The 12070-nt window shown below is 39.0% G+C and overlaps 1 protein-coding gene across 2 annotated transcripts in view; it reads left to right on the top strand.

Annotated features, from left to right (window-relative positions):
- Positions 1–253: 253 nt before the first annotated feature.
- LOC124864744 (protein kinase C beta type) overlaps positions 254–12070 on the top strand; it is a 142258-nt gene continuing 130441 nt past the window's right edge. For both annotated transcript variants that reach the window (XM_047359640.1, XM_047359639.1), the window contains exons 1-2: positions 254–651; positions 2402–2433. In XM_047359640.1, coding sequence (XP_047215596.1) covers positions 473–651; positions 2402–2433 — 211 coding nt within the window. In that variant the 5' untranslated portion in view covers positions 254–472. The remainder of the gene's footprint in view (positions 652–2401; positions 2434–12070) is intronic.

A 12070-nucleotide genomic window follows, 5' to 3' on the forward strand; every position in this document is an offset into this window, starting at 1 on the left:
ATGACACCATTTCCTTAATTGTATTTATGTTATTTGTGAAAGAATACAGCCTCAAATTGTTTCTACCACAGCCTTGTTTTAAAAGCATAGCTGGGAAACAAGCAGGCTTTATTTAAGCTCAATAACAGGCATAAATGTTGAGTAAAATTGCGAAAAAGCCTTTCTGCCTCTCTCTCTTCCTCTCTTGCGTGTTTCTCTCTCTCCTCTCTGTCGGGGCTTTTAGAAGAAAAGGAGGAAGAGGAGGAAGGGAAGCCAGTGCGGCGACAGCAGCTCATTTCGCTGACGGACAACACAGCATAGCCTCAACAAAAATCAGCCACTTCTATTAACTCTAACCAACACTAAAAATATTTTCCTTTGCTTCAATTAGCGTTTTTCTTTATTTTTTCTTCCTTTTCGGAGCACCAACAACTTCGACCTGCCGAGCGGTTTAAACTGAACAGCGCGGAGCAGAGCCCCTGAACTCGGGAGAATGGCAGAATCGGCGGCCACCAACAGCGACGGGGAGGACGGACCCAAACAGCCCATGCGGGGCTTCGCGCGCCAGGGTGCGCTCCGACAGAAGAACGTGCACGAGGTGAAGGACCACAAATTCATCGCGCGCTTCTTCAAGCAGCCCACCTTCTGCAGCCACTGCACTGACTTCATCTGGTGAGGAGGGGGAGGGTGGACGTTCATTATCTGTTGCATTTGGGCTTTTAAACTGCTGTCTTAAGAATAGTCATTCCCACAGCATAATGCTGCCACCACCTTTTATTTGGGTTACCTTAAGAAGTTATATAGTAACATTTCGAGTTTATAAAGAAGTGAATCACATTCAAACACTTTACTACTCTACTGAGCTGCCCTTCGGAAATTCAGTACGGAGGTGGCTTACAATGGCTGTAGTTTTCCTAAAATAACCATCGATTTCAGCTCTTATCACATTTGTTGATACTATATCTGCACATTTTGGCAAAAAAGAAAGACAGAAAAATATGTGGGCTGTAGTGTTAAAAGAGAAAGAGTAGCGGCAGACCGACCTTTGATGGGATGAAGTAGGCTGAGGAAGAGAGAGCAGATAAGAAAAGATTTTCTAAGAGCAAGTCTGCTAGCTGGGATAACCTTAGAGGTTAAAAATAAATAAATAAAATGGTCTTTTAAACAAACACACATGTTTAAGTGCCAGTTTCAGTTATTTATTTTTTTCTAATTTCTTAATGGCAGATGTTTGCTCTATGAGTGATATGGCTAACCACACAGGGCGGCATAAAATAGGGAGCAACACTATTACTTTTTTGCATTTCCAGGTAATTGGAAGGGGGTTCCCCCAAATGTTGGGCAGTCTTTAAGTAGTGTAAGAAAACATGACTGTTTTCAACAGGAGGCTAATGATGCCAGAGTTGGTATCCAATTCAAAAGCTTCATGTCAAGTAGATAAAAACATTTTAAGTCCTTAATGATTGTTAAATGAATTAAATAATAAAGACAGACTAGTTTGTTTTTTTTTGCAAGATGGGCTTCAGAATGGTAATATTTCTTTTTCTAGGTTGTGTGTAGGGCAGTGGCAGGATGGGAGACAAAATAAGGGACTTGCCTGGGGCACTATTCATGCTAGAACTCCCTCTGCTTCTCAGTAACCTGTGCAAACATGTCACCATCCATACAGGCCACTCGGGTTTACTAGACATCCGCTCAGGTCTTTAAATTAATTTAGAGCTGGGGTTTGGCCTAATTTGTCCCATTTATTATTATATCTGCGACAGTCCCAGAATGGCTGTTAGTTCAGACCTGTGACAAGGTTTTTAATTTGTGAATGGCTAAGTGATTTGACCTAGACGATTATGTTTGGGACTTTAGATCCCACTGGCTGGAAAACTATCTATCTATCTATCTATCTATCTATCTATCTATCTATCTATCTATCTATCTATCTATCTATCTATCTATCTATCTATCTATCTATCTATCTATCTATCTATCTATCTATCTATCTATCTATCTATCTATCTAGGTCAATAAGCATTATGAAAAAGAACAATGAGTTCACTGGGAGATTTCACACCTGTGGAGATTATCTATTTGTAGCTACAACATGAAAATGCACTGGACTGAGTGTGTGTCTTTCTGTGTGGATATGTGTGTCAGATCATTTAGCCTATGTGCAGCTGCAGTTCTTCCCAGCAGAGCTATAAACTTGAGTGTGTCCACTCCAAATAGAGCCCTGTTCAAACCAAAATAAAAAATCTGTATGTCCGCCTGTTCTGACACACCTCTGTGGGTGTCAACAGGTTTGTTTTAATTTTCAATGTTTAACATTTTGCTTTATGCAAATATCCAAAGTTATAGATCAATCCAAGTGTTTGGTTAATTAGATTGTAACATTTGTGTACATTTTTCCCTCTGTGTGTTCTCTCCACAGGGGATTTGGCAAGCAGGGATTCCAGTGTCAAGGTAGGTCAATTAATTGTTCACACACACTATGCTTTGTTCTTGTGTTTGACCAGCCCCTATTTGAGTCAAAGTCACAAATTCACTCAAAAATTAAACATGTCAAACACTGTTCTTTAAATGCATTTACAATTGGTTTGAAGAAGCAGTTTCCTCAGTTTTAAACCTAAAACAGGTAACCCAACATCCCTGGTGTGCAATTAATGTTGACTGGCACAGAGAACAGCATCACAAAGCTCTGGGAATAGAATAAATGCCAGTGAAAACATAGAACTGACAATAACAATGATTATGAATTAATGCTTATGAATGTTTTGTTTGTTAGAGCTAATAGGGGGTGGAACAGTGGAATGCGCTTGTAGATTGAAATCTTGAAGTCGAAGCAAGTAAATATTTACACTGTGATTACATCTGACATAATCAGAATATCTGCTCCCACTTTTAGGAAGTTGGCTTTGTAAAACAGCTCAGACATTTTGAACTCTGAAAATATCAGTGATTAGTGAATTAGTGAAAAGAGGCCATCAGTGTATAATTTGATGTTAGCGTAAAAACACAGTGGCAGCATCATGTTGTTGGGATGCTTTTATTCAGCAGGGTCGGGTAAGCTTGTCAGAGTTGATGGGAAGAGACTGCAAAAAACAGAATCTGTGTCAAGCCTGAAAATTGGTATTTTAAAATGTTCTTCATCCATTTTGATTGATTTTGAGCTATTTCTACCCCGAAAAATGGGTAGAAATGTCAATATATAAATGTGCAAATCTTGTAGAGCCCGATCTGACTTGCCAAGGTAATTGTAGTAAAAACATTAACTCAGAGGGGGCTGAATTCAAATGCACATCACACTTTTCAGTTGTTATTTGCAAAACTATTGAAAACGATGATTTTTCTTTTCTTCTAATTCAACATTGCGCACTACTTTGTGTTGGTCTTACCCTGTGTCATGAATAAATTATCTGACCAGACAAAGAAAATAAAAACATAGCACACCCATTTTTAAATCTGCTCTCATTGCTTCCATGGACTCAAACACTAGAGACAGAGTCAGCATCCCTCTTCTCTGGTCTTCCCTCCATAAATGATAAAATCTACCACAGGAACATGACAAAAATGTGGAGGAGCTTTTGGCAGTTTTATCTTTATTCAGTTTGCTTGAAGTCTAGGTTGTATTTTCCCCTTCTGTCTTTACAGCTAGTTGGATGTTCAAGGATTTTCTCATTCCTTAGCAACAGTGAAACATCCAGACGCAGCCCTGTGTTGGCTGTAGGAGGTGCTTTTCAATACAGCAGTGGGTTAGCTGGTAATTAGCACTTGTGTATATACGATGTGTAAGATGTCAGTGGTATGCCTTTTGGGTAAGTATACACTGTAGGGGCCCTCAGTATTTCTGCAGGGGAAATGGATGGCAGACAAAAGTATTTTACCACTTATTTGTTTGAGAAAACCCAAACCCGTGATTGCAATGTGTGTTTTAGTGAGAGTCCAAGGAAACAGCAACTACCTAGTTACTCTGCTTTATGGGAATGTAATGATATGTATGATTTGAGTTGTTTTCCTCCTGGAACAGATTATCAATCAGGGAATTTCTCTACAAGGTCAAACAGATGCACAAACATACAGAAAAGGAAATGCAGCGAGACACTTGTGTTTGGGTGTGCTTCACTTCTTCTCAGAGAACCACATGGAGAGTGTGAGAATGGGGCAGGGATCTACCAGCTAATATCTCACACGTAGTATATATGTTTGCTCTATTTGTAGCCAAGCAGATACACCTGCTCGTTTATTGTCCAGAAGGCCTGAATACTTAGTCCATCTGTCTGAATTTAGAGTAGATTTAGCAAGATGCCAATCAGCTCTGTTAAATGCACTTGGCACAGTTTTGCAGTGGCAAAAAAGGAAATTGGGTATGTATTTCAACATTAATATATGTCTATTTTTGGTGATACTTTAAATAGTTAGAAGAGGAGAAAAAAAAAACTTTTTTTAAATTTTGGAATGACTTTTATCCTGAATGAAATGGGTTCCACTCCAAAGTATGCTGATGGATCCTAAACATTGTTTAGGATCCTAAACATTGTTTAGGATCCATCCTGCAGTCTGAGCTGCACCAGCTCAGACTGCAGCAGAGACAACCCGCAGCCTCATGTAACAGTGCATATAATTAGCAAGGATGTGGCCTAGTGAGTTTCCTTTTTACGGCTTAATCAGATGTTGTTTAGTTCTGTTGAAAGCCTCTGTGGTGTCGAATGTTTTCACATTAGTCAATCCTTTATTGTTTTATTTAAAATATATAGGGTGTGTACCTAATTGAACATTGTATAATTAGAAACTGTGACGTGAGGCTTTTGAGAGAACTTGCTGTACAGAGATCACATTCTGTTTTTAACCAGTTCCACAGAATCAAACATCACTTTGTTTCCTCTTACTGCGCTCAGGTCAGGGTGCATTTGGGTTTTGACTGTTGTCACTTTCAAAATATGAACATGCACAATCAAGAAAATATGCATAATCTTAACGGCGGTTGAGCATTTTAATAGCTCGAGGCAAAAAGTAATGTAACTGGCTGGTCGTTCTGCTTTTGGTGGGAGCAGTTCAAAAAGTTCACAGAGAGGAGGTGAGGAGATTCTGTCAATGTTCAAAGCCATGATTCTGCAGCTGCTCTTAAACACATTCGGAACAGTGTGTGGAGACACTCCAGTGACCCTTTCAGTTTCCCTCACTATCCTCTGCAGGGCCCTGTTGTCCAATAAATTGCAGCTGGAGTGCCACATGGAGATGCAGAATGTCAACCTACTAAATGTTGTGAGTTAGCTAGTTTGTGGTGATGCTGTTTTCAGTTAAGTTATCTTGTGGTAAAGTTCATAACCAGCTCAACCAATGTGTGCTCATTACTACCAGGTGGGAAAAAAGATAGCCACTCTTCAGAGCAGTAGTCAAAGTAGACTACTTTAGTGACCATTTGAATGATCAGAAAACAATATCCACTGTCTGCAGAAAAGCTGTCAAGTAATTTCTACCTGCCAGTTTTTTTGGTGTTGTAAATAAAGTTGAAAGACTTATGCGTAAACCTGACTTATCCAGCCTGTTGTGGTATTTGAATGAATTTATTGTTATGCATACAGTATTACTATATGACATAACATGTACTAGGACTCTATGGTGTCAGGAATAAAGAACATTGCAAAATTACTGTTGAATATTGCAATGATATTATCAATTATGAGTAACCCATACTCTTGCTTTCATAATCACGTTGTCCCCTTCATCCCATCTGAGTGTGCTTGTAGGCATGACGGAAGTAAAAGTCCATCCAAGAGGCCAAATAAATCACTGGCAGTATGCTAAAAACTAACAATATATATCACCATATATCACCAAAAACTAAAGAAACACCTTTTAAATGTTTCTGTGGAGTGTAACAGAAAACAAAATTTCCGGTGAGGAATAAGTTTGGACGCCTCCAAGTTATTTCTCGATTTTAATTACTAGGATTACACATATTTATATCATATTAGGTAATTATGATTAGAACACCTTTACTCTGCATTTTAAAGGATTGTCGTGTTTAAGCGTTAGACATTTATTTTGGTGTGCTCGTGGCTGGTGATGTGAGAGACCACGTTGATAAGATTGAAAGAGCTGTCTAAGGCCCTCAGAAATAAGACTGTAGCAGCTTATGAGTCCGGTAAGTTGCTTAAAAAAGTCTCAAAGGAATTTAAAATCAGCCATTCCACTGTTTGGCAAATAGTCTAAAAATGGAGGACATTAAAATAACTGTCAAAATGCCGAGATCTGGCTATCCATGCAAGTTTACCCTGAAAGTACGCCACAATCAGAAAGAGTCTGCTCAAGCTCAACTGTATTGTTTGGGGAAGAGGGGTGCATGCTTTCTAACTATAATGTTCTTTGGACAGATACTAAAACTAAATTATTTGGACACCAGTACACGTAACCATATTTACTATATATTAACTGAAGGCATACAAGTGGAAATGTCAGGCCTTGGGGATGCTTTGCAGCAGCAGGACAGACTCAGCTCACAATCATAATGTTTGAGGAAACTGTAAGACCATCCGTGAAAAACAAAATAGAGTAATGACCTTGTTTAAAAAGAGTGCAATGCCTTGACATTTTTAACTTGGTAACGACTATTATGTAGTTATTTGCCCATCAACAAGCTTTTTGTTTAAGTAGTTTATCCTTTTAGATTTTACTTTGATTAATTTGAATAAGTGCAAAGTCAAAATTAGCACTGCAGATTTTTTTTATGTGCAACCCTTTTGAATTTTCAGACTTGTTATTTTACTCTGATAAAATAACTTTTTATGAATAAAAAATACGTTTCTGGGTAAGAACAGTTGTTTACTTATTTGGATGTTCACAAGTTGTAAAGCCGTCTGATTTTTGCACATGGTGCAAAGTTGTGAGAAATGTTACGGGTAGAGGCATCTGACTCCTGCAGTTGTGTTGCTGTAAACGTGAAACCTGAATGCCTCAATGGGATTTTTTTATTTTCCAAATTCTTGAGACACTGTAGCCCTGACTGCAGGAACATTGTTTTTATTATTTTATCTTTATTTCTAAGAATGTGTTATTATTAGGTTTGAGTATGTTTTGCACTTGTTGTGAGTGTCTACATACATGTGCTTCATGTTCCTCTTAATGGTTGCTTATTTCTTTAATGGCTGCTGGTGCAAGACTGCATGCACTGTAATGCTTCTGTGTGGTAGCTTTTTGCGTCTTAGTGTCTATGCACATTTGAGTGTGTTAAGCATGAGTTGGCTTTTGGTTTTCAACACGGCTGTTAAGTGTCCTCCACTGTCTCCTTGCAGAGTTAATGGACCTAATATCCCTTTAGAGAACTAGCGAGAGATACAGTGAGGAGACCATGAAAGGCGAGGTGTGTGAGACATCTCACAAGTAGGAGATGATAAGGGGAAAGATGGAGAATTAATAGAGGAAAAACAAATAGAAAAGATGGACGGAAAGATTTAAAGGTAAGAAAGGAGGTGGAGAAAGACTCGTTGAATAAGAGGGGGTGGAATTCATTGAGAGAACATGGAGAGACAGGATGGAAATGTAAGTAGGAAGGACATAGAATTTGGGGGAGGACTGCATGAAATTTTCTTAGAGAGAAAAGATGCTTGTGTCAAGTGCCAGAAGGAAACAGCTATAACAGCTCTAACATGATGTGTGTACAGCTGCTGGCATTTCCTTACCAGGTTAAACCATCAGCCTGAAATCTTTACCCATGATTCCTTCTTTCACTTATGCTGTGTCCCCTTTGTGGCTTGTGGCACACTTTAAATAGAAACTTCTCATGACTCAACATGGCTTTCTTCCGAAAATGCTAGGTTTGTGGAGTGCATGACTAACGGATGTTCTGTCAACCATGGATGGGCAATTATTGTATCATTGATTGTTATCTGTAAATTCTTTGCATCGTGATAACATCATTGATTTATCATGATAACAACAAACGTAAATTGAACTTCTTCCCTGCCTTAAGTTAGCTACCTTATGCTCGCGTTTGCCATCTGATACGATGCATAAAAGAACTGTTTTTAAAAAAAAAAGCACTATTAAAAATGTAATTTACCGTTTATTCAAAAAATAGTTTTAATAGTACATTTATTTTCTATTTGTGTTGAAATCTCAGCTTGGGGTCTGTCTGCATGGAGTTTCCACATTCTCCCTGTGCTAGCATGCTGGGTAGTCAGGCTTCCTTCCACAGTCCAAAAACAGGACTGTTAGGTTAACTGTGCACTCTAATTTCCCTTTAGATAGGAAAGTTTGTGTATGCAGGTTGTTTATCCTGTGTGTTTGTGTTGCCCTGTAATGGACTGGTAACCTATCCAGGGTGTACCCCACCTCTCAGCCTGTAACTGCTAAAGATAGGTACCAGGTTCACAGCGACCCTTCAAGGGTCTTTCTTTCTCCTCAACATTTTCTAATTCTCATCGTCATATGGCCCGTCCCTGCTTTTGATCATAATTTGTATCGGTATTGCAATGTATTCCACCAAATATCGTAATATAAATTTAAGTTAAAATCAACCAACCATACTGGCGACACATTCTGCCATGTGAATTTAGGATCTTTGCATCTCCTCCTAAGTTACCATGTATACCAAGTATAATGCTATACTTCCCCAGTCTTTGAGTTTAGAGAGGTGCCTTTGTAGGTTTACAGTTTTACCACAGTCTTTCCATTTTTGGCTGATGGATTTAACAGTGCTCTGTGAGATGTCTGAAGCTTGAGATACTGCTTTGCTAATGTTCTCTAACACACCTCTGAGTCAATCACTTAAAACCTTTATTTATACTGAAAGTACATTACACACAGGTGGACTCTATTTACTTAGTAGGTAACTTCTAAATGCATTTAGTTTCACTGGATATTATGTATGAAGTAGAAGGAAAGTATGTACCACTTTCTTTCCACTTCAGTTATGCACTGTTTTGTGTTATTCTATCAAATAAAATCCCAATCAAACACAGTGAGGTGTTGTAACATGACAAAAGTTAAAGGAGTATGATTTTTGTTTTGTAAAGCATTGCATATTAAGACATGAAGGTGGACAGTGAAATAACAGGGGTTATGTCCCCTTCAGAGTCCTAAATAAATCCCATATGTACATGTTGTATATAATGCCCACCACAAAAAGTTTTATGTGATGGTTATGGCAGCATGAGGGCAATTTACTGTAAATAAAACATGGCAGATGGTTGAAAATGGGTGAAAAAAAAAAGGTGTGCAGGTATAATACTCCAGCAGAGAGTTGGCTGGAGTGATTTTTTTTTTGCCAGGCGCAGAAGATAATGGGTAGGGAAGGTGAGGTAGAAAAGAGGGAAGATAAAATGGTGTAGGCGTGCATAAGAGGAGATGGCACCTAAAACAAGCCCATGAAGCCACTGCATACTACAGCTATTAGTGCTCTTCAGAACCGATAATATATAGTTATAAAAAGCCCCATTTAGGAGGTTTGTTCAAGCTTACTTGAATGTTGCCAAACTGGGAGTCATCCAGCAGCTTTTTGGACCCCAAGCACAATTCTTCTGGACGTAAACACCAGATTTCTTTTTGCTTTTTCATGCTTCGGTACAGCTTCAAATGAGCTGGTGGAAATGTGCACGTCTTATCGCTGCTCAGGTGCTTCTGCAACTCCAACCTGCGTGGGTAGTAGGCCGAAGAATCCAAAACCAGCCTCCCACACACACAAACACACACATAAAACGCACACAGAAAAACAAAAGGAGTTTTCATGCATTAATGCGCCCTGAGATCATATTGAGGTTTATAGCTGAGGTCCTCTATGCCACAGAAAAGGTTAAAGCATTTGACTGCCTTCCAATTTTTTGTCTTTCCTCTACCTTCATGTTCCTAACATCTCTGATCTGCCCTTTCTAACTCATTACTTTTTTCAGTTTTAAACACTAATTTTACCTTCTTAACCTTCCTCACAAGCTATGTATTTATTTCCCCGTTCCGTCCTGTTTTTTTTTTTTCCATTTTCTTTTCTTTCCTCTCTCTACTTCTGCTTTTCACTTCTATCTCCACCTCTCTTTTTCTCCCCGTTTTTAACATAAGTGGCTGTGTGCTAGTTGTCGGATTTGATGCTTTTTCTAAATAGCTCAAGTGTTCCACTGATGGAGATTGTGTATCTCACTTGATTATTTTTTATGTTTTATTTGTTTGTATATAAGTTGTATATAAGATGTAAAAGGCCAGTGTCATGCATTCAGTCACTGAGCAGAATTTCCCAATTGAGGCAATAAGTATCTATTCTATTGGATGGATGGATGGATGGATGGATGGATGGATGGATGGATGGATGGATGGAGAAAGAGGAGGCACACTTAGTACGTGTAAAGAAAGAAGAGTGGAAACAGCAACAACAAGCAAAGACTGATTATTGACAGATGCAAGTGTTGATCAAGGAACAAAATTATGGATCATTTCAATCCTGACAGCTTCAGGAGAATTCTTAGCTTACATAACATGTAGCGTAAGTTAGGGTTGGAGCAGTTACTGAAAGGAATCTGTCTTGTGTGGTTTACCTCTCTCTGTTTAGAACATGCTGGTATTGTTCATTACGTGCAAAAAAAGCTTTAGACCAGTAAGCAATAGTGAAGGGACAAAGTGAAGATACATGGTTAGGTATGAAATAGCTGTAAATAAAAGAGACCTGAAGTTGGAGTACATGGCAGCAAGTGCAAATCAGTCAGGCATTACAAAATGAGACTGCACTGGCAATGATGAATGTTCTAAAATAAAAATATATTTAAAAAATGGTTTTTTTGATTAGCGGATTGTTGACTAGTGTAAACCTCTCTGTGCTGTAGGGTAACACTGCCACATACCCCCGTCACACAATTGCATATCAGGCTTTGGTGTCAATGGTACTGAAAGATGTGATGTCATTGGAAAATAACACTCCCACCTTTCCTTCATACACAGTTAACACTGTTGCATACACATAAGATGCCACAGATTTTTTTTTTTAGATGTTCTACGACATGACCGGTGGAGCTCAATCATGGCATGTAAAGTGCACATGAGGGCCACTGATACAAAACTGATGCAAATGAAACTCAAATATAACAACAATTGTAACATTGCATAATTTCATGCTGCACTATTTAAGTGATTGACCCACCTCGAAACTTAAGGCATTATCTGATTAATTTAACTATTAATTGTCTCACCACTTGGGGGAAGTCATAGCGCATTGAAATTTCATTCACAGATGGTCAGTTGTGGTCAGTTGATCCTTTCATCAGAAAACAAAGGAGAGTGACATCATACTAAAGTAAAGCACCAGGGGACAAGCAGCAGGACACTGGTAATTCCACTCCATAATCTCAGTATACATGCACTACTATTAAAATTGAGAGCGCATCAAAAGCGTCGGAGATACTGTAGTGTGTTACAGTGTTACAGCAGGTTTAGAGATAGGAGGAGCTTTGCCAACTGGATGGAGCCTGGAGAAAAGCTGCTGCTATTCTGCATTGAAACAGACAGCTGAGATGATATATGCATCTGATCAGGATACATCCTATGTGTCTCCCTTTTGGGGTTTTCTTGATGCTCCCCACTGGCACGAGGTCTCTGGCAAACCCAGAAACCACTGCAGGGACTCTGAATTGCTTCCTGCCTGGAAACAACTTAGTCCCCCAGCATGACCTGAAGGGGGTCACTGGGGAAGGAGATGTTTAGGATACTCTTCTGGACCAGTTATCCCAAGATGCAAGCTCAGATAGATGGATAATGATGGTAAGGAAGTAGTTAGAACTGCGACCTTGTAAAACACGTGTTGGTCCTGCTGCTGGTAACATGTCCAATATGTTGGCTTATCTTTGGAGATATCATCACAGTATATCAACTGAGGAGAATCCTTTGGTAAAAAAAACTACTTTTACTCCCTGCAGCTTCAACGTCTCCCACGTACAGTATGTGTGGGAGCAGATCTTCTGCTTTCTGCAATTAGATAATTTATCACTGAGGTATCACAATGTGAAAAAATAAGTCAAATTCCTCGTGAGAAATTAAACTATTGTCCCAGGCAGTTTATTACTTGGCAGATTGTTGCCACATACCACACAGAGAAACATATCAACACTTTTAGTGCTTTTAGCTC

The sequence above is a fragment of the Girardinichthys multiradiatus genome, chromosome Y (genome assembly GCF_021462225.1).
Source record: "Girardinichthys multiradiatus isolate DD_20200921_A chromosome Y, DD_fGirMul_XY1, whole genome shotgun sequence".
NCBI classification, from domain to species: domain Eukaryota; kingdom Metazoa; phylum Chordata; class Actinopteri; order Cyprinodontiformes; family Goodeidae; genus Girardinichthys; species Girardinichthys multiradiatus.